At 35.5% G+C, this 24,545-nt stretch overlaps 1 protein-coding gene across 2 annotated transcripts in view; it reads right to left on the minus strand.

The window, feature by feature from the left end:
- The window catches only part of GLRA3 (glycine receptor alpha 3), a gene marked incomplete at both ends in the record, with an annotated part of 181,118 nt that overhangs the window by 51,929 nt on the left and 104,644 nt on the right, over window positions 1-24,545 (minus strand). For both annotated transcript variants that reach the window (XM_080797670.1, XM_080797669.1), the window contains 2 exons: window positions 14,175-14,257; window positions 23,241-23,464. In XM_080797670.1, the coding sequence (XP_080653796.1) occupies window positions 14,175-14,257; window positions 23,241-23,464 (307 nt within the window). The remainder of the gene's footprint in view (window positions 1-14,174; window positions 14,258-23,240; window positions 23,465-24,545) is intronic.

Raw genomic sequence — 24,545 nt, forward strand, 5'->3', positions numbered from 1 at the left:
AGGCACCTAGAGAGACTCTGTCACCTCTTCCTCTTGTGAACGTGGTTCATTCATGTGGGAAGAACTTCCATTTCCCAATATTGTCATGGGGAATTCCCCCTTTAATTCACTTTGCTGTCTTCCTCACCCTATGATTTTATCTGCTCTAGCAGTTCAGCTGCTCACCTCTGGGTAACTAATATCAAAGTCTTTTCTTCATAATATTAAAATATGGATTTAAATGCTATTGTATCATTTAAGATGAATATGAACAAATTTTTATTCTCAATTTCAGCAAAAATATATAATATGTATAGCAATGAGTTAACAAAGAAATGTGAAAATCAAATAATTAAATGTCTTTGAAAGATGGAGAAGAAGATGGAAATAAAGACAGAAACATGCTGTGGTCTTGTGACACATTATTGTGACAATAATTAATAATTATTCTATAATATCAATTCCACTTAAATAAAAATCCTAATGTAATTATCAACTAACCTGAAGTACAAATGGATATACATAGCAAAGGCAGCTTTGAAAAGTAAAAGTAAAGAAGCAGATCTGTTTGACAGAGGACAAAGTGTACAAATAAAGCTGTAGTATTCAAATGGTTTCAGAATAGAGGCTTTGTTCCAATTAGATGGAATGGTGTAGAACAGAGGCCAGAACCAGACCTATGTATAGAAATTTAAGGGGAAATTTTCATCTTGCATCTACCCTAGAAAAAAATTTTGATAAATAATAATGGAAGAATTTTCTATACATTTAGAAAAAGGGTTACACAGAAATAAAATCCACTCATATTGAAAATGTAGACACAAGGTACGCTACACAATTTCTGAGTTAAAACGCCTAACACTGGGGTGTCTGGGTGGCTCAGTTGGTTAAGCATCATGATGCTTCATCACAGGTCATGATCTCAGGGTCCTGGAATTGAGCCCCACATTGGACTCCTTGCTCAGCGGGGAGCCTGCTTCTCCCCTGTCTGCCGTTCCCCCTGCTTCTGTCACTCTCTGTCTCTCTCTGACAAATAAATAAATAAAATATTTTTTACAAAAGGGTATTATAAAAATGCATAATGTTTTTGGCATATAGAAGGTATACTTTATTAAGAAAAGGGGATATTTAATTATGTATATGTATTTAAAACCCTCTGAACTATGAAATATAAAGTTAGACTATCATTAACATCTATAAAATAACACATAAATAAATACAAAGAGAGAATTCCATAGAAACATCAGGAAAAGCTTAAACAGGCCACAGACAGAAGAAAGAGTCATGATTGGAAAAGAGGACATTCCATGTAAGGGAGATGAAGATATAATGAGATATAGTTCCATACCCATCACATTAGAAAAATTACTTAAATCTGAAATAAAATTGCAATGTTAATATGCAAAACACTTTTTAATTTTCTGTAGTTTAATGTTTGAAACGCCTTTTATATTTGTGTCTTTTATACTTCTTTTATATCTGTGACCATAGACAGAGCACGTGAGACAAACAAAATTGGTTAACACTAGTACAGAAGATTGGGAGCCAAGGCTAAAGCATGTCTTTGTTTTATCATCTCTATGGTACAAATTTCCCTGTATAAACATGCTCATTTTTAAAATTATTTTTTTAAAGATTTTATTCATTTATTTACTTGAGAGAGAGAGTGTAAGCCAGGGAGTAGGGATGTAGGTGCAGAAGGAGAGGGAGAGATAAAAATCTCAAGTAGACTCTACACTGAGCACATAACCCAAAGTGAGGCTCGATCTCATAACCCTGAGATCATGACCTAAGCCGAAATTAAGAGTCAGTAGTTTAACTGAATGAGCCACCTCGGTGTCCCTAAACATGTTGATTTTGAAGACATCATTCAAATGTATTATATTGTCACTAAAAGAAATCAAATGACCTTTGGTCATTTAAAAAAAAAACAGCTTAAAAGACCACAGGGGGAAAAAAAAGTTTATTTAATACTTTCTACCATGAGTAGTATGTAAAAGAAATACTTATTCAAAGGGAGAATATGACTGAGAATATATTTAAGTTGAAAACAGTTTTGAGAATTATCAAATAACTATAGTTTAACATTCAGTTTTAAGTGACCTAGAATCCTGTTTGGCCCAGCTTTCTCAATCAATAGAAAAAAAGAGAGAGGCTGAGATTTCTGGGTTTGACACAGCTTGCAAATGCTGATGTACTTAACTAGCAGCTGGAATTAAAAAAAAAAAAAAAAAAACGGAAAGGAAGAAAATGCTTACACTTGGCACATGCTTGCTGATTATTGCCAGGAGGAATATTACTCAAGTAAATTTTATTGACCTGACAAGGAACAACTGCTATGTCAAAATCTATTTAACTGAAACATTTTTATGTACAATTTGTGCATTTAATTTGAATAATCCTACCATTAACCAGGTTGTTTGATGTGGTTTCCTTTAAGTTATAGGCCTGCTCAATTATCTTCTTAGTAATTACACTTTCTCTAAAACTCTCTGGTATAACTAACCTATAAACCATTATTCCATACTAGTGGTTCTCATTTTGGTTACTAGGGATAGATTTTGAAAGGACCAATGCTTGTTTTAAGTTTGTGAGTTATTAATTCACAGAAGTTTGCTTGGTCCACATCTTCATTGTGTGACTTTGGGAAAGTCACTCAACCTTTCTCAACCTTAATTTGCTGATATTTACAATGGAAATAAAACCCATCTCATTAAGTTGTGCTTAGGACTAAATCAGGTAATAGGTGTAAAAGATAATAAAAGTACTGTGGCATCACCTTTTTGTAAGACTTGTAACTACACTGTTTTTATGATATCACCCTATGTTTAAGATATCTGATCAGCAAAAGTGAACTTACCAAGATGAGGCCAGACTGGAAGAGAACAGTTGCGGGGTTAGGTAGGATGGAATGTTTAAGTGGGGAGTAACCTTAGAAGTAGCTTGTTCATTAGTGAATATTTGTGTCTTGGGAAAACTTGCTTTCTAACTAACATTGTAACCACGGAGGTTTCAGTAATACTTAGCAAAATAAGAATCGTCCGTATCTCTGACTTGCCGGGCAAAAGGCATAGTATTATTCTGAATAATATTCACACTTTGCTAAATTATGAAAGAGCTTGAAAACAGTAGAGATTATTAGGAAATAATAGTCAAAAATCTTCACCAAATTCCTTAAATAGTCTTGGCATTCCAGAGAAACTGGTCTGAGTCATATCAGATGTGGTTTTGAAATGAATCTGGAAATTAAATAGCAAAAACCTCCCATCTTCTATCCAAAAACCCCATTAAAGCATGTTTTGGAAGCTTCTTACAATTTTTGCCGGTATTTTTTTTAAGTTGACCTTAAAAAGACCTTTTCCTATGATTTTAGGGATTTAGGCTGCTTTCTTTGTGGAAAGAGTCCTCTCTTCCCTGAGTGACTTTCCTTTCATTTTCTTTTCTAACATGAATAATTAAAATTTCTCGCATCGGTGAGTTTTTCCTGTTCTGTTACCTACATTCCTCTTTAGATATGAAATAAGGAATTACAGTGATAGTTCATATACCCCATGTCTTCTTTGTCTTTTTGTAACTAACAATGGTTTATGATGATGTTAGGAAATTATCATTCGATGTTCTTCCAAGATTAAAAAATATCTGCATTGTCTTTTTTCACTTGGGGAAAAATCGTCAATTTAGAAATTTTTGTTATGGTATAAACTAAAGGCTGAAAATTAAAATCTTTAGTTTTTTCCCTCACCTTATTCCTGCACATCAGTTTGCACTGTCAGTCCCTTAGGGGCATAGTCTAAGCTATAACATAGCTGTGTTTCCTTCCCTCAGAGACTAGTAATTTGTGAAGCAAATGAAATGCATTTATAAACAAAACTGTGATATCAATGAAAATTTGTCTTTTGAAAAGATAGCTTTATGTTTTACTTCATATAGCCAATTTAAAAAAAGGTCATATAATAGATTCTGAACTTCAGTAGTAATATAATCTAATTCTGAGAAGGAATGCTAGTGGTCTCTTTAATATTTAGTTTATCTTTAGTAGAAATGTCACTCATTATGTTACACATTACCAACAATAACACACAAAAATTGGGGCACAAATCACACACTATTTTTTAAATTAAATAAAACATGTAAGAAAAGTAAGGCTTCATTGCAGAATTCTCTCTGTAGCATATATGGCTTAATATTTTTTATTGATATTTAATGAGTTTCTATTGCTGTGAATTTTGGAGATGAAAATTGTCATGGTAAATCGCTGATATTTTCTAACTGAACTTGACACTAAAAAAAAAAAAAAAGGAGTATTAGAAAGATAAATGAAACCGATACAATTTCTTTATACCCAACAGCAAGCATTCACAGTATTTCTTCTAGAATTCTCTCGTGAGGGTGAATGAGGATGTTATAGACTGGAGGCATAATAGTATATTAAACTTCTGGCTTTTATAAAAGCAATTGGGTAAAATTCTGTTGAGATTTGACAAATAAACTCTCCATGGGGCAGGCCTTTATATTTGATAAAGGAAATGTTTGAACTTCAAACCTACAGGCATCCCTAGAGATACCTTGCAGGTTTAGGTCTAGATCAGTGCAATAATGTGAATATTGCAGTAAAAGGAGTCAAATAATTTTTTGGCTTCCCAGTGCATATAAAAGTTATGTTTATACTCTAGTCTAGTAAGTGGGCAATAGCATTAAGTCCAGAGAAAAACAAAACAAAAATGTACATAACTTAATTTAAAAAGTTTTTATTGCTAAAAAATGCTAACCATCATCGGAGCTGTCAGTGAGTCACAGCTTTTTTTTGCTGGTGGAGGGTCTTGCCTTGATGCGGTGGCTGCTGACAGTTGAGGTGGCTGTGGCAATTTCTTAAAATAAGACAATAATGAAGTTTGCCACATCAGCTGTCTCTTCATTTCATCTATGATTTCTCTGTGGCATGTGATGCTGTTGGGAAACATTTTCCCCACAGAAGAACTTTTTTCAAACTAGAGTCCACCCCCACAAACACTTGGTGCTGCTCTATTGACTAAATTTATGTAACATTCTAAATCCTTTGTTGTCATTTCAACAATCTTCATAGCATCTTCACCAGGAGCAGATTCCATCTCAAAAAAAAAAAAAAAAAAAAAAAAACAACAACACTCCATAAGAAAGAGTTCATCCATTCCAGTTCTATCATGAGATCGCAGCAATTCAGTCCCATTTTCAGGCTCCACTTCTAATTCTAGTTCTCTTGCTATTTCCACCACATCTCCAGTTACTGCCTCCACTGAAGTCTAGAAGTATTCCATGAAGGAGTGGAATCAACTTCTTCCAAATTCTTCTGCATGTTGGTACTTTGATCTCTTCCCATGAATCGTAAGTGTTCTTAATGGCACCTAGAACGGTGAGTCCTTTCCAGAAGGTTTTCAATTTCTATTGCCCAGATCCATCAGAGGAATCACTATGAATAGCAGCTAGAGTCTTACAAAATGTATTTCTCAAATAATAAGACTTGAAAGTCAGAATTACTCTTTCAGAATGGATATTGTGTTTGCAGGCTTGAAACCAACACTAATGTCATTGTCCATCTCCATCAGGGCTCTTGGGTGACCAAGTACATGGTCAAGGAGCAGTCATATTTTGAAAGGGATCTTTTTTTCTGAGCAGTAGGTCTCATGATGCACTTAAAATATTCAGTAAACTATGTTATAAACAGATGTGTTGGCATCCAGGCTTTGTTTTTCAAGTTAGAACACAGGCAGAATAGATTTAGCAGTAGTTCTTAAGGGTTCTAGGATTTTTGGCATGGTCAATGAGCGTTGGCTTCAACTTAAGGTCACCAGCTGCTTTAGCCCCTAACAAGACAGTCAGCCTGTTCTTTAAGCTTCGAAGCCAAGCATTGACTTCTCCTTTCTAGTTATAAAAATCCTAGATGGCATCTTCTTCCAATGACATGTTGTTTCATCTACATTGGAAATCTGTTATTTAGTGTAGCCACCTTCATTAAAGAACTGAGCTGGATCTTCTGAAAAACTTGCTGCAGCTTCTACATCAGCACTTACTGCTTCACTTTACCTTTTCATGTTATGGAGACAATGTCTTTCCTTAAACCTTATGAACCAACTTCTGCTAGCTTCCAACTTTTCTGTTTTAGCTTCCCCACCTTTCTCAGGCTTCACAGAATTGAAGACTGTTATGGCCTTGATGTGCATCAGGCTTTGGTTGAAGGGAATGTGATGGCTGGTTTGATCTTCCGTCCAGACCACTCAAACTTTCTCCATATCAGCAATAAGGCTGTTTTGCCTTCTTGTCATTTGTATTCACTGAGTAGCACTTTTAAGTTCCTTCAAAAATTTTTCCTTGGTATTCACAACTTAGTTGACCAACATAGGAGACCCAAGCTTTCGCTTATCTCAGCTTTCAACATGGATTCTTCACTAAGCTGGATCACTTCTGGCTTTGATTTAGAGAGGTGTGTGAACCTTCTTTTCACTTGAATATTTAGAGGCCACTGTAGGGTTATTAACTGGCCTAATTTCAATATTATGTCTCAGAGACTAGGGAGGCCCAAGGAGAGGGAAAGAGATGGGCAATGGCTGGTCAGTGGTGCAGTCAGAACACATACAATTACCCATTGAGTTCGCCATCTTATATGGGTGCAATCATGGAGCCCCAAAACAATGACAGCAGTAACATCAAAGATCAGTAATCACAGATCACTGTAACAAATATCATGATAATGAAAAAGTTTGAAATATTATGAGACTTATCAGAATGAGACACAGAGACACAAAGTGAGAAAATGCTGTTGCAAAATGGTGCCTACAGACTAGCGTGATGCAGAGTTGCCACCAACTGTCAATCTGTAAAAGACCCCATGATATCTGTGAGCACAAAAAAGCAAAATGCAGTAAAATGAGGTGCGCCTGTATATATGGGGACTCATTCTCTTCTTTGGCTGCAAAGGAATTCTCGGTGATGAGATTTAGCTTGTTTAGGTTAATCTAAGGGTAAAGTTTCAGTCTTACTGTGGCTATTTCATTTTGATTTTGAATGGCAGCAACTGAATCACTATGATAAACATATTTGAATTGCAGCTAATATGTTTCTATTTATAATTAAATATTAAAAAAAGTAACCTTGGTTTCCTGATTTTTTCCAAGTTCAGTGAAAGAGCTATATGAATGCTATACTCCATGAGTCAAGTAGGTTAATAATATTTGAAAAACAGTCTCTAGGAAACATGTTAAAATGCCACAAAGAACTTTTCATTGTCTTTCTCTGTTTTATTCTTCCCTTTTGTCCCTCAATTTTCCTTAAATTCAATGAAGTCATCTTCTTTGTCCTCTCTCCTGTTCTTTATTTTTGAGACTGTCTTCAGAAATCTCATTTATCTTCATGCCTCTAAGCAACACTGCTAACCTTATTTCTCTGTATTTCCACAACCATTCCTTATTCTAGCTGTATTGTAAAACCCCAGTAATCCAAAATAAATTTCTAGTGAAATCCATTGTTTCACAAGAAGCATAGCATATTTAAGCAGAAGTCAGCTTCTGCACTACTTTCTCCATTAATCACCTACATTTTTCTAATTCATGTAACCGAAGCCACATTTAATCATTGTGATTAAGAGAAAATTTGAGAGAATCATCTTTATGCTTAATTCTTGGGCAAGTCATTGAAAAAGTCTTCAAAATGTTCTCTGTTTTCCCCATTACTGTCTCAGCTCTTTGAATTTCTCATTAATTTATGATGAAATTAGCTATCTGCAGTGTGGATTTCCCTTTATTCTCTTTTTCAAATAAAGCTTTTGCCTGAGGTTCTTTTCTAATGTCAGGTCAGTGGATAGAACTGGAAAAGATGGAGTGCTCAGGATTCTCCTTTATTGTTTTCAATTTAGTATATTTACCATCATTTCCTTCCCTTCACTTCTTCCTCTTCACTCTGTATCTCTTATATGTAACCTAATTTCTTTCTTCCTTGACGAGTTTCTTCAGAGGTGTCTCTAGGTTCTTGAACTTTTCAAAGTACCAATTGGGAGTTTTTTGTGATTCTTTGAATACTCTGTTTTCCCTTGTTGGTCTTCTTGAATCAAAGGCCTATCTCAGTAGTTTTTTTTTTTTTTTTCTCAAGATTTTATTTATTTATTTGCTAGAGACAGAGGAAGATCCCAAGTAGGCAGAGAGGCAGGCAGAGAGAGAGGGGGAAGCAGGTTCCCCGCTGAGCAAAGAGCCCAATGCGGGGCTTGATCCCAGGACCCTGAGATCATGACCTGAGCCGAAGACAGAGTATTAACCCACTGAACTACCCAGGTGCCCCTCAGTAGCTTTTAGTACAGAACATTGCTTTAGCTGGGTCTCAAGATTTTGAGAGTTAATACCTTCAATGTCATTTATAAGCAGTTTTCCTTTATTTCTTCTTTAAACAAGGAGTCACTTATTATATGCTGTTGGTTTCCTGGTCTATCTTTGTCTAGGAGTATGTTATAATTTATGTTAATACATAGTAATTTATAGTAATTTTATATTTTTATTAGTCATATTTCATTTTAGTGAGAGATCCCATCCCATCGGATGTTGATTTTTAGGAATTTATTAAAGCTTCCTTTGTGGCTTACTATATACTTTTTGTAATTGTTCTTGTATCCTGAAAACAAACCATGAGTTTTTTCTTTATCCATAAATTACTTTTGTTCCAGTATCTGTACCTGTACTATCAAGTAAAGTAATGATTTATCTATTTTTTTAAATTGTAATTCTGCCTGATTTTTTGCTTTATATATTTGGAAGTTATATGGAAGATATTTTTATAATTATTATAGCTTATTTATATATTGTTTCTTTATCGGCATTTTACTCAAACATTTGTGTCTCACAATTTTTTCTATAATTTTTTCCTGATATGAAATTATCGTCCTTGATTTTTTAGACACATTTCTCTAATATGCATTTTTCTGTCTTTTTCTCCCAAATATTTTTGCAAAAAAATTTTTTTATTTTCTTTTTTTAAAAATTTATATATTTGACATAGAGAGAGAGGGAAAGAGTGAGAGGGGGAACACAGGTAGGAGGAGTGGGAGAGGGAGAAAGCAGGCTTCCTGCCAAGCTGGGTGCCTGATGTGGGGCTTGATCCCTGGATCCTGGGATCATGATCTGAGCCAAAGGCAGACACCTAACCAACTGAACCACCCAGATGCCCCTAAAAATTTTTTTAAAAAGTGTTTAGCTGACAACGTATTGTTGAGTCTTAATATTTGTTAACATCTAGTTAACATCTTTATTTTGCTATGTGAATTTAATCTTTGCTTTTATTTTGTTGTTTTTTTTAAGTTGTTTGTTTTGTTTTGTTTTGTTTTAACATAGGGCTTGAACTCATGATCATAAGATGAAGATCTGAGCTGAGATCAGCAGTTGACATTTAACCGACTGAACCAACCAGGCACCCTACATTTATTGTAATTATGGTACAACTGAAAGCTGTTTTTGCTCTTTCTGTGCTTCCTAATACTATATATATTCATTTCTTTTATTTTTCTTCTTTCCCATGTTCTACTTGATGAATCAATATTTTTAAATTCTGGCTTGAAAGTTAGTTACTCCATTTTTGTTCCTTCATGCTATTTTTAGCTCATACATGGTTTTGGTCTTCGCATCCATTTCCATCACAGGACTTCTCTTCCCCTGGACTTTCCCTGCCCACCTCTTCCCAGTGACTTGCTTCTCCCTACACTAGGAATTGTGTATCACCCAGGGTTTTAAGTCCAAGTCACGAATAGACACTTTTAGAGGTATGGGGTCATGGCTAGTTTAGACAAAATATACTTTTTTAAAAAAATTTTTATTTCTTTTCAGCATAACAGTATTCATTGTTTTTGCACCAAAATTACTTTTCTAAGTAATTTATTCACTCTTGGCATTGTTCTTGCCTTAATCATTCTTCTCTTTGTACCAACAATATCCATTAACATCTACTTATCATTTTTAATGCAAATCTGTATGAGGAACTCCTCAACTGGTCCTCCAACTACTACTACTACTTCTTCTAATTCTTCTTCTTCTTCTTCTTCTTTTTAAGATTTTATTTATTTATTTGACAGAGAGGGAGAGAGCAAAAGAGGAAGAGAGAGCAAAAGCAGGGAGAGTGGCAGGCACAGGGAGAGGGAGAAACAGGCTCCACATTGAGCAGAAAGCCCTACCTGGAACTGGATTCTAGGACCCTGGTATCATGACCTGAGCCAAAGGTAGAGGCTTAACCAACAGAGCCACCCAGGTGCCCCTCAAGTCCTTAAAACCAGGGACTTTTGTGCTTTAAGTATTGTTGTGTCACCCAAGATATCAAGTGAAATATATTAGATACTTGATAAATATTTTTCAGTTGATTCTTAGATGAATAAAGATCCATCAGGTCACTTGAACAGTCCTGACGATTGACAGACATCATGGAACATTCACTAAACTTAAGAAAGTTAGATCGTGGGCACCTGTGTGGCTCAGTGAGTTAAGCCTCTGCTTCGGCTCAGGTCATGATCTCAGGGTCCTGGGATCGAGTCCCACATCCCGCTCTCTGCTCGGCAGGGAGCCTGCTTCCTCCTCTCTCTCTCTCTACCTCTCTGCCTACTTGTGATCTCTGTCTGTCAAATAAATAAATAAATTCTTTAAAAAAAAAAAAAAGAAAAGAAAGTTGGATCATGACAGGCCTTTGCCTTTAAATTATATGTCTTTATTGCTTGTTTTCTGCACCTCTCAAACCAATTTGTTTCCTTTTTCCCTTTTGCAGTCAGATCTCAATCAAGACACAAGGTTCCTTATAGCTCTTGCTTTCTAGCAAGTTAACTTGTTTTCCAGCAGGTTAACTTGTCATTTTAAGCCATTATAGAAAGAAAGAAAGAAGAGAGAGAGGAAGGGAGGGAGGGAGGGAGGGAGGGAGAGAGAAAGGGTGATCTAAAAGAGTTTACAAAAAAATACCTGGAAAAATTTGACTTCAGCAGCTTCTACATCAACAAGATTTTCTTAGCATCTGCTGATGATGTTTGATAAACAGCATCTCTATTGTGAGCTCAATTAATTTTTAATAAGAGAGCAGGAAGTGTATAATGACTGAAATATATGAAAGGGATGTGTGAGGCAATCTATTCATTCCTGATAAAGAAAATAAGAAACAAGACTGAGGAGGCAAGAGGCCCTGCTTTCCCATGTTGAGTTTTTGATTAATTTGGAAATGTTCTGGGAAAGGCAGAAACAATGAAAAGTCTTGCTATGTTAGCTTTTTGTCCTGTAAAATAACGCAGTATGCTTTCCTTATTCTAGAAAGGAAGCCCAGTGACCCAGTTATCCCCCAGGCACTCTACTTTTTCGCATCTTTCTTTAGTAACTAACATTCATGGAGATTTTCCTCACTGCTCCCACTTTCTCATCATGCACTTAAAATTTTTTTTGGAGGACTTCAGATTTGACCCTCATCATTCTAATCACATTTGTCTTTGCCATCAATAACAATGGCTCTTTATTCAATTACCTTTAAAAAAATTTTTTTTTGTAGCATTTGATACTGTTAAACAGATCTCAGCACTTTCTTTTGAGGTTGAGTGATACTGTTTTTAATTTGCTATCTATGACCATCCCTTGACTGGAAATCCTTCCAACAATCTCTAAATGAAGGCATTTCTAAAGGGTCTGTTCTTCTTTGTTTCCCTCTATATTCTCTCCTTCAGAAATGTTATCTTATTGTTTGAACCACTTTCTTTATGGCTTTTTATAGTGTATCCCCCGGTCTAAATCTTCCTTTTGTTTTTTACCTAAATTCCCCAAAATGTGAATATATTAAGATGAGATTTATCAATATTCCCTTCCACGTTTACTTCTTATCCTATGTTTTCTTCCTCCGTTAATGTTTCCAGTATGATTCAATTTACCTAAGCTCTGAACTCATCTGCTCCCAGAGACTTCACATCTATTTTGTATTTAAGCAAATAAAGTACAGTAGACTTTGCCACTTTAAAGTATGTCCATTTAGCATAAGGATTATTTTGAACTAAAGGTACTTGAAAAAACAGTAGATATTAGAAGGGCATTTTAATCTCCTTTTTTTTTTTTTTTTCTTCCTGAAAACAGGAGTGTTCCCTATACCAGGAAAAGAGAAACATCTTCAATAGGGAATTGAAGCCAAAGAATTCGGTACAGACCACGTTAAGATACTTCTTTATCTTCCTTTAGCTTCCCTGCATAGTTTAGCTACCTTTTCATAATTGCCTCTCCTTGTTCAACCTGGTATAAAAACATTTAGGTTTTGCCAATTCTCAGAGTCTTCATTTCATTATGAGGGATCCCATGTTACATAAATCTTACATTAAATACATTTGTATCCTTTACTCCTGTTAATCTGTTTTATGCCTATTTAATTCTCAAGGCCCGCTGAAAAGGGGTAAGAGGATGAAGATAAAATTTTGCCTCCCCTGTGATATCAACCTCTACTGTTTCTACCCTCTACATCATTCCCCTTTGTCCCTAATCCTATTCTTTGTTTTGGAATATTATGAAACCTTCTTAAATAACCTTCGTTCATTTGGCTGAAAGAATCTTTAAAGAAGATTCATTTTCTTGCTCCTAAATCTTGAACAATTCCTTCCTGCCTATTAGATAATATCCACCATGCCTGGTTTAGTAATGAGGGCAACAGTTTGTCTTCGACTATTTTGTACATGATTTTCCTTCTTGACACCCTTCTATGTTATGTACCCAAGTGTGCAACCAAGATACAGAACCAGCCCGTCCTCAAAATGCTTTCATGGTAGGGCTCCAAAAAAAAAAAAAAAAAAAAATCCCCTGCTGGGAATCTTTTCTTTGCCCCTCTCCGCTTAGATTTCTAAATAGTTCCCCTAACTAAAACGACATTATTTTATTTTCCTTTCATTTGCTCAGTACTTTATTCATGTGTATGCTTCACACTTAAGAACTACTCATAAAAGTCATGCATTTAAATTTAACAAGAAGGAGTTACTATCAGAGTAAGAGAATTTCCACTTCCTTAATTGAAGAGAAACCAAATGGAGAGGCGTGGCCGCATTCCCCCATGAAGTAGGCTCGCCATCTAGCGACAGCTCCTCCACATTACAAACCTTGCCTCTGAGACCTGAGACCCCGAAGACCTACCTTCCAGTTTTCCTCAAGGAATATGTTAAACAGACGTTTTTTCCTCCGATATAACACAGAACCACAAGAAAACTACATCATGCTTACATTTTTATGTTGTTAAACGTTGAAAACCAATTAAGCTTGGGTCGATTCTACAGATAAGTTCAAAGAAAGAGAAAGACGTGAAATGTTTGTGTTAACCTTAATCAGTGATGCGGGTGGATCCACTCTGAAAGACGAGAAATTTATTTTATTTATTTTATTTTTTTTAAAGATTTTATTTATTTATTTGACAGACAGAGATCACAAGTAGGCAGAGAGGCAGGCGGAGAGAGAGGGGGAAGCAGGCTCTCCGCTGAGCAGAGAGCCCGATGTGGGGCTCGATCCCAGGATCCTGGGATCATGACCTGAGCCGAAGGCAGAGGCTTCAACCCACTGAGCCACCCAGGCGCCCCTGAAAGACGACAAATTTTAAAGGAATGCTTGTAAGCTTGGATAAATCTCTGGTAAAGTGTAAGAAATTTCTCTTCTCCTGAGATAACACGTATAACATACCCAGCAGAGTACGCTCTGAATAAACTTTAGCAAAATGGCTCAAAGGAGGCATATGCTTCGGAACCAGAGGATTTGTTGTCCCCACCTCCATAAATTGGAGCACAGTACTCAAGCACTCAAAATGACCATTTTGATATGTGGAAACATGGGGACAGCAATATCTTTTCTGTGAGTATTAAACATAGCATATACAAAATGCTTAGTCTCTAACAAGTACCCTATTTAAAAAATGGCGGTTTGTTTTTAATGATTATTTTCTTTTTTACCTCTGATAATCTGTATAGAGATATATAGCTGTCTGTCAAGCCTAAAAACTGTTATTCCTAGGCCCTCAATTTATTTATCATAGTATAGACAGCATGTGTTGAAAGAGATTACTTTCATTATGTAGTGACAGATAACATGCCTGCTTGGTAAATATCTGACAAAAACAGTTACAAAATTATAAATTATCTACATTATCCATAAATTTGTATTGACTACTTTTTTCAAAGTGTTCAGAAAAAGTAAGTTGTCTGTACTTACAACTTTCCAGTTGCATTATACATGTTTGTACATCCATTGGAAAATTCTTGAGATCCATTGGACAAGAAAGCGTTAATGTCAGCCTGAAAAAGTTCAAAATAATTATTTTTAAAAGTAATTTATGACATCATATTAATAATCTGTTGTTCGGGGTACAACTGGGAAACAAGCTTTGGTTAGTGACTAACAACTTTTCAAATATAATTTGCTCCAGCTTGGGTATGTTATTTACTATGAAACAGCTGTACCTTTATATATAAATCTGTTTTTCAGGGAGGAGAAAAGCTGTATATTTAAGCATCCCATCACATTTATTTGTTTTGCTCAATCATTCACTCCTTTATAGAGGACTGTAGATGTCTACAAAAGGTCTGTATTTCCAGAAAAGACCCTCACGAAGAAATTTGAGAGTGGGTTCCATAAAATTTATACCAAATGCCAAAGGGCAGAGTTCCCCAAGATCACATGTACAGCACGTTGGAGGAGGCAAATATATCCAGGGAACTGAAAAAGTGGAGTATGAGAAGCAATCCTGTATGACAACTTTCAGTCATTTTTGAAACACTGAAGAAGTTGTCAGTGAATAGCCAGCAGTAATAGCAGAGGAAAAAAAAAAAAAAACCTGAGTCTCAAGGACTTGAAAATTCTAGCTGTTAGACTGGGATCCTCTGCTCTAGGACTAGAACATTTCACCAGATTTTACCAGGGTCTAGCCCTCTAGAATCTGTGTGACATAATCCTGAGCTCACCAAACAAACTCTAATTTGGCTCCCACAAAGTGAGATGACCTGGATGGTATACACCAGCATTCTGCCCATTTCCCCTTCCAGAAAGTATTTATATGTTGACATTCCAGATAATTCATAACTCGTGAAAATATACATTTTTTATTGGAAAAGATGATCTTGAAAGTTTAGCAAGAATTTGTAGTTCTTGACCCTGAGAAAAAGAGGCCCAGTTCCAAACAAACCCAAGTTTATTCAAATAACATTCTTATGGGAGAACTCTCTAGCCATGCCCTCTGTTTAAAGTACTCCCATTGGGGGGCGCCTCGGTGGCTCAGTGGGTTAAAGCCTCTGCCTTCAGCTCTGGTGGTGATTCCAGGGTCCTGCCCTGGGTAGGGCTCTCTGCTGAGCGGGGAGCCTACTTCCTCCTCTCTCTCCACCTGCCTCTCTGCCTATTTGTAATCTCTGTCAAATAAATAAATAAAATCTTTAAAAAAAAAAAAAAGTTTAAAGTATTCCCATTGAAATTCAGCAAAACAGTGAGCACCTGAGGTGTTTTTTTTTTGTTTGTTTTTTTGTTGTTGTTTTTTTACCTAAACTAAAATGTGACCATAGATAAATTACTTCACTTCACTAAATTTCAGGGTTCTCATCTCCAAAATGAAAGTAATCATAGTACTTTCTCTGAAGAAACATTGTGAGCAATACATAAGTTAATACACGTAAAGTGCTTAGGCAAGTATCTGACACATAGTAAACACTCAATAAATATTAGCCATTAAGGATTACTAGTATTCTGCCACCTCCAGACTCCTCCATCTTCCCCATCCCTGAATTACATAGGATGAGCACAAAGATGACTCAGTTAGATCACATATAAAGTCGGGGTGCCCAGGGGGCTCAATTGGTTAAGCATTGGACTCTTCTTGGCTTTTGTTCATGTCATGGTCTCATGGATAGTGGGACCCAGCTTGCTGAAGATTTTCTCTCCCCTGCACCTGCCCCCACTCATGTTCTCTCTCCCCCTCTCTCTCTAAAATGAATAAATAAATGTTTAATTTTTTTTAAATCACATATAAAACCTCTTTAAACTTTAACAAAAAAATAATCATCAGCACTATCAAGAGTAACCACATTCTCCAAAATGGCATTTTCATGTAGACCATAGACCTAAAGTTATAATAATGCATGTTCTACGGTGAATGCTCTTGGTGAGGCCCAATTAACATAATTTGAGATATATAAACAGACAGACATGTGAAGCCGCTGAATTTTTTAGAGTCCCACGAGGATCATTTGACAATTCCTTCAAGTCAGAGTCCATAACACACTAAAATAATTCATATGGTTCATTCTTAAAGAGCAATTTCTTGTGATTCAGCTAAGTTAAGTGATCCTGTGAGTATGATCCTCTAGATTTACAAAGTTCTTTCTGGAAAAAGGCAACTGTAAAATGAGGTGGACACAATGTTCTCTCTCTTGTGAAAGGGTTCATTAGAAGTGTATGCACAAGTATATTTTGAACATAGGCACATTAATTTTCCAAACATCCAAGGCTCTCAGGACAGCCAGTTTCAAATGTTGGCTTGGAGAATTAATTCTGTGACCTTTTGTATGGAAGCGAATAGCATTCTCAGAATCTTTTCCAAGCTCTCACCATGCATGTGATGTCAAATTCATATCCTGACTATTTTTTTGGCACAAAATGAGAGACATTACATAATTCTTTAAAAGAGAAGGGCTTGAAAGGAATTATTTGGCAAAGAAAATCACTGTTTGTAGAACTTCTGTCATAAATCATATCCTAAAAAACATCTGTTTATTGACATTCTTTCTTTTGTTTAAAATGTTGTACAATTACCTCTTTAACAACATATGGGTGAAAAAATACTTGTCAACCTGATGGGTGTGAACTAAATTTCTTCATCAAAACATTATATATAAATTAAAGATATGCTCTGACCACATCAAAAGAAAGCTAAATCAAAAGGCAATTAATCACATTCTACTGTTTTGGAAATGAGTATCTTCTTGTGTAAGCAAGGACACTAAGTTCTCTTTCTGAGACAAGACACATAAACAGGATATGGTGTTCTTTATTTTCTCTTAAAAAGTCTTGGCTTGGCTTAGTGAAGTAGTAATGTTAAAATAGATGACTATAATCTATGAACAGTTGACCTGATTAAAATGGAGGTATTGTCCATTTTTTAAAAGATTTTGTTTATTTATTTGAGAGAGAGAGAGAGAGAGAGAGAGAGCACACTAGCAGGGGGAGAAGGAGGCAGAGGAAGAAGGAGAAGCTGGGGATGTAGAGATATGGTGCTGGATCCCAGGACCCTGGGATCATGAACTGAGTGGAAGGCAGATGCTTAAATGAGTGAGCCACCCAGGTTCTCCAGTATTGCCCATTTTTGAACAAGCAATGCCTAGAGTATGGTGCCTATCTCAATCATTAATTAAGTATATATATTTAAATAAAAAAAAAACTTTTCTGACTCCATTTTTGCTTCTTTATGAAACTGAGAAATATCTTTATTAGTTCCTAATATTTCTAAGTTTAATGCAATAAGAAAAATTACCTCTCTCTTCTTTTTTTAAAGATTCATTTATTTATCTGAGAGAGAGAGAGAGAGAGAAAGCATGAGTGTGAGGGGCAGAGAGAATCTCCAGCAGACCCTGTGCTCAATGCAGAGCCCAACATAGGGCTCTATCCCACGGCCCTGAGATCATGACCTGGGTCAAAACCAGAATTGGTTGATCAACCAACTCTACCACCCAGGACCCTGAACAATGACCTCTTGATTAATTATCAGCTTTGCAATATTATCTGTAATATAATAGGGGTAATACATCTATTGAACTTACTATGTAGTAGACACTATTCAAATACTTTACAATTTCTCAACTTACTCCCCTACTACAAATTTACAAGACAGGTAAACAGTATTACCTTATTTTATAGATGAGCAAACTAAGAGGTCAACTCCAGTGGCATTACAAGGAAGAGATCAATAGGGCTGAATTTGCAAATCTGGGAGCCCAGCTCTAAATTCTACACCCTTAACCATTAAGTATACTGCCTTTCAAAGGCATTGAAACATTTTTCATGAAAACGGCTTTTTAATGAAATGATTTTTCCAACTTTATATTTATATAATACAAGAAATGACCTATTTCATTCAGTAGTATTACACTTAAAGCAAAAGGTGCATAAATGATTCTTCCCCCCAAATTAGTGAAATGAAGTTAAACTTTAGAAAATATAAGGAGATTCCCCATGGATTTTATATATTTACTTGAGTGATTTGGTATTTTATTATGATTCTATAAAGATCAAAAAACTCAGGAGAGATTAGATTGCTGGTGCACTAGACGGGAGATTGCAGCTAATGTTCTAATCTGGAATTTTGTTGAAATCTGCTTTTAGAGATGATTTTAAAGCTTGTCAACCCATCACCACAGGAATCTTTGTGTTGTCAACGGACGGTTCCTTCAGGAAGCTGCTGTAAGCTAAGGACCTCTTCAGAAAATATGCATAATCACAAACACGCAAAATTCTCCTCACAACATCTATTTTATGGTATTGAAAATTGATTGCCCTTGAATAAACAACACCTTAAAAAGCATCTGTTGATAAGTTTGCTTTATCTATTAAAAATTTATGTTCCAAAAATAAATACACATTATATAAGTAAGTCTAAATTCTTTTCACAACTGAATTTCAAAGAAAGAGTGATTATATTTACTTTAAATAAAAGTTGAAATTGTGTTATGATCTTTGACAAGTTGCTCTGCAAAGCATTTTTTTATCTAAAATTTCTTCCTGTTATTTGATTTTTTTTTTAAAGATTTTATTTATTCATTTGACAGACAGAGATCACAAGTAGGCAGAGAGGCAGGCAGAGAGAGAGGGGGAAGCAGGCTCCCTGCCGAGCAGAGAGCCTGATGCGATGCAGGGCTCAATCCCAGGATCCTGAGATCATGACGTGAGCCGAAGGTGGAGGCCTAACCTCATGATGAGGATTTTGCAATCCCCCTTTTACAAGTGACAAAATGGAAACTTACATTAATAACTTACAAGTGTCCATAGAGTGCTACTTTATAGATTCTGGAAAATACCAGCACTTGCACTTTTTGGGGGTTTTTTTGTTTTGTTTTGTTTGTTTTGTTTTGTTTTGAGGAAGACACAACAACTTAACTGTCTGTTGTATGCCTGGCACTATGCTATGTGCTTTACATACATTATTTCAGGCTCAAGGTAATTATTATCATGCATATAAGAAAAATGAGACTTTCACCCACAAACTTGCCCCAAATCACAGCTGGTAAGTCATAGAGCCTGGATATGGTTTGGGAGAGACAGTCATCCATGCGTCTCTGTGCATTTTGGTACACCTACCTCTTGTTGGGTGTACCAAGACTGTAAGGCCCAGACTATTCTTTTACCTGAGCCATTTTTCCGGGTTGTTTATACAGCTGCTAATTTTGAGAGTTGAGATAATGTCGTCCTTCTGGACAAAGAGGAGGCTTGCTTACTGCTTATAATAAAGGCAGTGGATTCCCCAAGCTCAGTGTTCCACAGCTGGGACACAGATACACAGTGTGTTACCCTGATCCAGTGTTCCAGTGAAAGTTGAGGGCAAGGGAGAAATTAGATCAATTCACTGATGCTCGTGTTGCTTGTGGTAAATAATATATTCCTTTATCTCTGACCCAGAGTCTTGTGTCTTCTGTCAGAGTCCATAAAAAAAGTAACAAGCTAATTTTATAAGTAAGGTAAAACCGAATCCCAACTTGGAACATCTAAGAGTTACGTATCTGGCTCCAGAGCCCTCCCTTGAAAAGGACTTTATTTAAAAATTTATCAGTACAATTCATGGATATCATTTAGAAGTTCAAACACCAAAAAACTGAGAATAAACTCTGGAAGCAAACAAAACAAAACAAAACAAAACAAAACAAAACAAAACTGAGACTAGAAGTTAAAACACTATAGAAAGCATTAAAAAAGAAAAAAAAAACACAGTGTATTTTTGACCTCTCCATCCTACCCTCAGTTCATTTCTAGCTCCCTGGTGGCAGCCTCTCTTTAGACACTTGTCAACGATTTATAGTCATATATCTCAATTGCTATTATATTATGCTTGATTTTTTAAGTTTGTGAAATTGTCTATTATTTCTAACAAGGAAAAGATGTCTTTTATACCACACTTTGTGTACTTAATTCTCCCATAATACTCAAAATTTAGTTACATAAATATTTATGGTTAAATTAATATTCAGTGTTTACATGTTATGAATAATTAATTACTATTCATGGTTAAGCATAGTTGTTTGCTATAATTATAACTCTCATGTAGCATTTTGTTTTCCCTAGTACTAATAATTGTCTCATTTCAATAATCAACAAATTCTCTATCAGAGCTACAAATTCAACAACCCCCCTATCAGAGCTACAATGTCCCTTTCAAATAGTCATTGCAGCAGGCAAACTATCAATTCCTTGTTTTTCATGGAAATCTCTGTTTTTTCTCTTTTTTCTTTCTAATCAGATATTAAACCTCTGTGTTGATGTGCTGATTTTCACATTCTTTCTCCTCTATTTCTTTGTATCTCGATTCTACTTTTTGGGAGATGTCTTCACTTCATCTTCCAAATATTCTACTGATTCTTTTTCTCACTTTGCTTTATTCTTTGCTCCTGTTATGCTCTGAATGATTCCTTTTATTCCTTTCTTATTTCATGCATGTAGTTATCTCATCTGTCCAGAGATTTTTTTTTTTAATGGTCTCTTCTGCTCTCCGTATTTTCTCGAGTCAATCCTTTTCTCTTTCTTTAATTTTCTCCTCTTTTCTCTTTATTTCCTCTGTGTGTTTCTTTTGGCCTCTGCTTTTTTCTTTCTTTTTTAAGATTTTATGTACTCATTTGAGAAACAAAGAGTGACAGAGAGGGCGCAAGCAGGGGGAGAGGCAGAGGGAGAGAGAGAAGCAGACTCCCCGTTGAGCTGGGAGCCCAACAAGAGACTCAGTCTCAGGGCTCTGGGATCATGATCTGAGCAGAAGGCAGACGCTTAACTGTCTGAGCCACCCAAGCATTCCATGGCCTCTGCTTCTTTTTTGATCGTTACTATTACAGAGTGTTCTCAGATGTCTGTTTTTATTTAAAAATAAGGTAAGAAAAACCTTTTGGAACTCAGTAGCAGATGGTTCACTGAGTAATGGGCTTAACAGTAGGGTAATAACATGACCGTGCCGATTTTTTCTTGGTGGTTCCCCAATTGTCCTATCTGTAGATATTTTCTCAGAGGTACATTCTTCTGACTACTGCTCAATAGAAGAGGTTTAGGACTGGCTTTCAGCATTTTAGGGAGAACGAACATTTCACCATACAGTGTGCAAACATCATGTAATCTCCATTTTCTTAGTATAATGCCCCATGACAGATGTCAGCTGTGCCTGGTCTACTCTTAAAGCTCATGGTAGAACCTCCCCCAGGTTTTCCATCCTCTTTCTGCTCATTCCAGATGGCAAAAAAAAAAAAAAAAAAAAAAAAAAAAAAAAAAAAAAAGTAGTTCCTAGTCTGAAGGACATGGACAAGAAACTCAGGAATAGAAAGCTCTGTCTCCTTTCTGCAGATTTTAAATCAATTCTTGTCCTTTTCTTTCTTATCTAGCTTCCACTTTCTAAAGTCCTAGATACCTTAAATTTCTAAAAGTTTGAGGATATTATTTTCTTCCTTTTGGGGTCCCTCTCTGTAGCTCAGATTTCAGTTGTGCCTGTTAAGTCAGTTTTCACAATGTATTCATTTTCCAGCGTCCTAAAATATGTCATCATCGCTCATCTGTCACTGTCGTCTTTCCCATTACTTTCAACCTCCTGTGTATTAATGCCTTTTTTATTCCTTACTAGGTTTATTTCTTTGTTTTAGGAGGTTTAAGAAGGAAATACGAATAAATGGATAAGTTCAATCGATCAGGATTTCCAGGACAGTCTTTAAACAAGCAAGAAAGCCAGGTCTCTCATGAAACATCACAGATGTTCCATTTGTAAATTGAGTGAGAATTTTTTTTTTCTAGCACAACTTTTGTTAACAAAGAAACTGCCATTTGAAGATTTTAAAGTCCTATGAGATTTCTAAAAACCACTCACAAAAATGAATTTATTCTGATTAAGTGAGCATGGTTGTAACAAACGAAAACAAGGAGCTAAGAGACATCTGTTTCATCTGAACTCATACTGAAAGACAAAAGAGGCAATTCCGAATCATTTCATAACTTTTCTCAAAAATGTTGCCAAGAAACATAAGCAATTCATAATGCATGGCACCATTTTCCAATCCAATAGGACTTGATATAAACAATGAAATATCCATAACTTACCTATAAACTAAATAAAGAAAATAAATTACGGATGTTTTAAGAAAGTAATTTTATTTTAGAATATTTCTCAGGTGTGACACAAATCATCAAATACATCCTTTCAACTGTTATTTATTGATTTTACACCTGTTTAATACTTAATAAACAGACAAAGTTGAATGAGCTCTCCAGTTCACCAGTCAAGAAATTTTAATATCAGTGTTTATAATTTGGTATTAATTAGTTATGTTTTTGTATTTTTAAAAGCTATATAGTCTTCTGAGAAATGCATTATAAATAACTGAAATGTAAATAAGATCTTTACTAAAGAATGACCAGAGAACCCCAAGGAGATAAAAAAGATACAAATATCTGAAAAATAATTTGTGGAAAATGAATCCCAGACAAGTAAATCCAAATATTTCTTCACCAACAAATATTTTAAAGAAGTATGCATCTGTAAAAATATAATCACAGTGTATGAATCAGCTATCATTCAATTTGCCTTTAAACTGTCCACCAATTTTGCTGATATTAAGAGGCTGGGCCACTTATTTTCTAAAAAATGGATTTTGGGGCACCTGGGTGGCTCAGTCAGTAAGCCTCTGCCTTTGGCTCCGGTCATGATCCCAGGGTCCTGGGATCAAGCCCCACATCAGGCTCCATGATCACTGGGAAACCTGCTTCTCCCTCTCCCATTCCCCCTGCTTGTGTTCTCTCTCTTGCTATGTCTCTCTCTGTCAAATAAATAAATAAAATCTTTAAAATATAAAAAATAAATTAAAAAATGGATTTTCAAGAATTACTCATACAAGTTCTAGATCTGGAACTTGGGTCTATTATTGGTGATTGGACATATTTGGGAAATGGTATATTAGAGGAACTCCAGAAGAACAATGATAGCACTTACTCAAAAATCTCAAAACATTCATTTAAAAAAAACCACAGTATTTCACTGGAATCAGGGATTTGTCTATGACTCACCTTATTGAATAAAGAACATTTCCATTCTTGAAAATTCGTAACAATTTATTGTCTGTAGTAACTTCATGAAAGTTGGCACCCTTTTCATTAGCAAAGAACAAATCGGGTTTCCAAATGGAGTCTAGCATGGAAGGGTCTAGGTCTAAAGAGTCATCAGGGTATTCACTATATGCAAGGCGAGGATCATTCCATTTCTGACGAAGAAAGATATTCACTCTGTAATCCTATGATAAAAGAAAGAAAGAAAGAAAAAAAAAACTGCTTTAAAAGTTCAGAATCTTATGTGCTATTCTTTGGGCACTTCTGAATTTTAGCAAAAGCCACTGACATCCTTGTGAGCTTTCCATACCCCACCATCCTCACTCATTACTACTGACGAAAGTCATTTTAGTTACAAGGCTTTGCCCATGTTTTTAGTGATCTAAATGTCTCCAAAGAAGAGGTCACAGAAGAGTACAATTTTATTATGCTTATATTTTGCCATTCCATTCAAATTTCACTTTCCTGGTTTGTCAGAATAAAATGTTGGATTGCTATGAGACACTTGAAGTAAAATATTTTCATCTTTGCATTTATTTTCTAGAACCATTCCTTTCAGTAGATATCCAATAGCATCCAGAACGCATTTAGTGAAATTTCCTTGAAAGCTGTTTTATAAAAGTGATTATATTTGCTTCTTTACAATGAAGATACATTTCCTCATGTTTAATATAGCATGTAAGTTCCATGAAACAGGTGATTTGGAAAAAATAAAAGGTGATTTTGAAATAATGAAATAATGATAAAGGGATATTATTGCCAGTAATCCTTTAAGAAGATTCGACTAAAGAGTTTTCCTGATTAGACTACTCATAGTTGACTTAAAAAGGGGAAGAGTCAAAGATTTCAATCAAATTCTTGCTCACAATTTCTGGGCTAATGTATAGAATGACATAGATTCATAGCCAGTTGTATGCGTGAGTTTTGTACATATATGAACTATAAGCACTAACTTTGACTTTATAAATACAATTTTCCCATTAGATTTTTGAAATGAGTGAATAAATTAAACATTGAGACTTCGTTATAAGCATGAATGAAGTGAACATTTGAGGAAGATTTCATTTCCATGGAAAATAGCCAAGGCTGGAAATATTCAGAGAAACTGAACACCAGTTTTCATCTTTTTTTATTCCTTAAAAACCAAATGGCCAGTTAACAGAATATAATAACCAAGCAATCACAAGGAATGTTTCCATAATATCAGACCTGGTACACTGCTTCTCTTGTAGGGAGGTCAAATTTGAAGTAGTAAATATTACAAAT

Source organism: Martes martes (assembly GCF_963455335.1).
Source record: "Martes martes genome assembly, chromosome: 2".
Taxonomy (NCBI): domain Eukaryota; kingdom Metazoa; phylum Chordata; class Mammalia; order Carnivora; family Mustelidae; genus Martes; species Martes martes.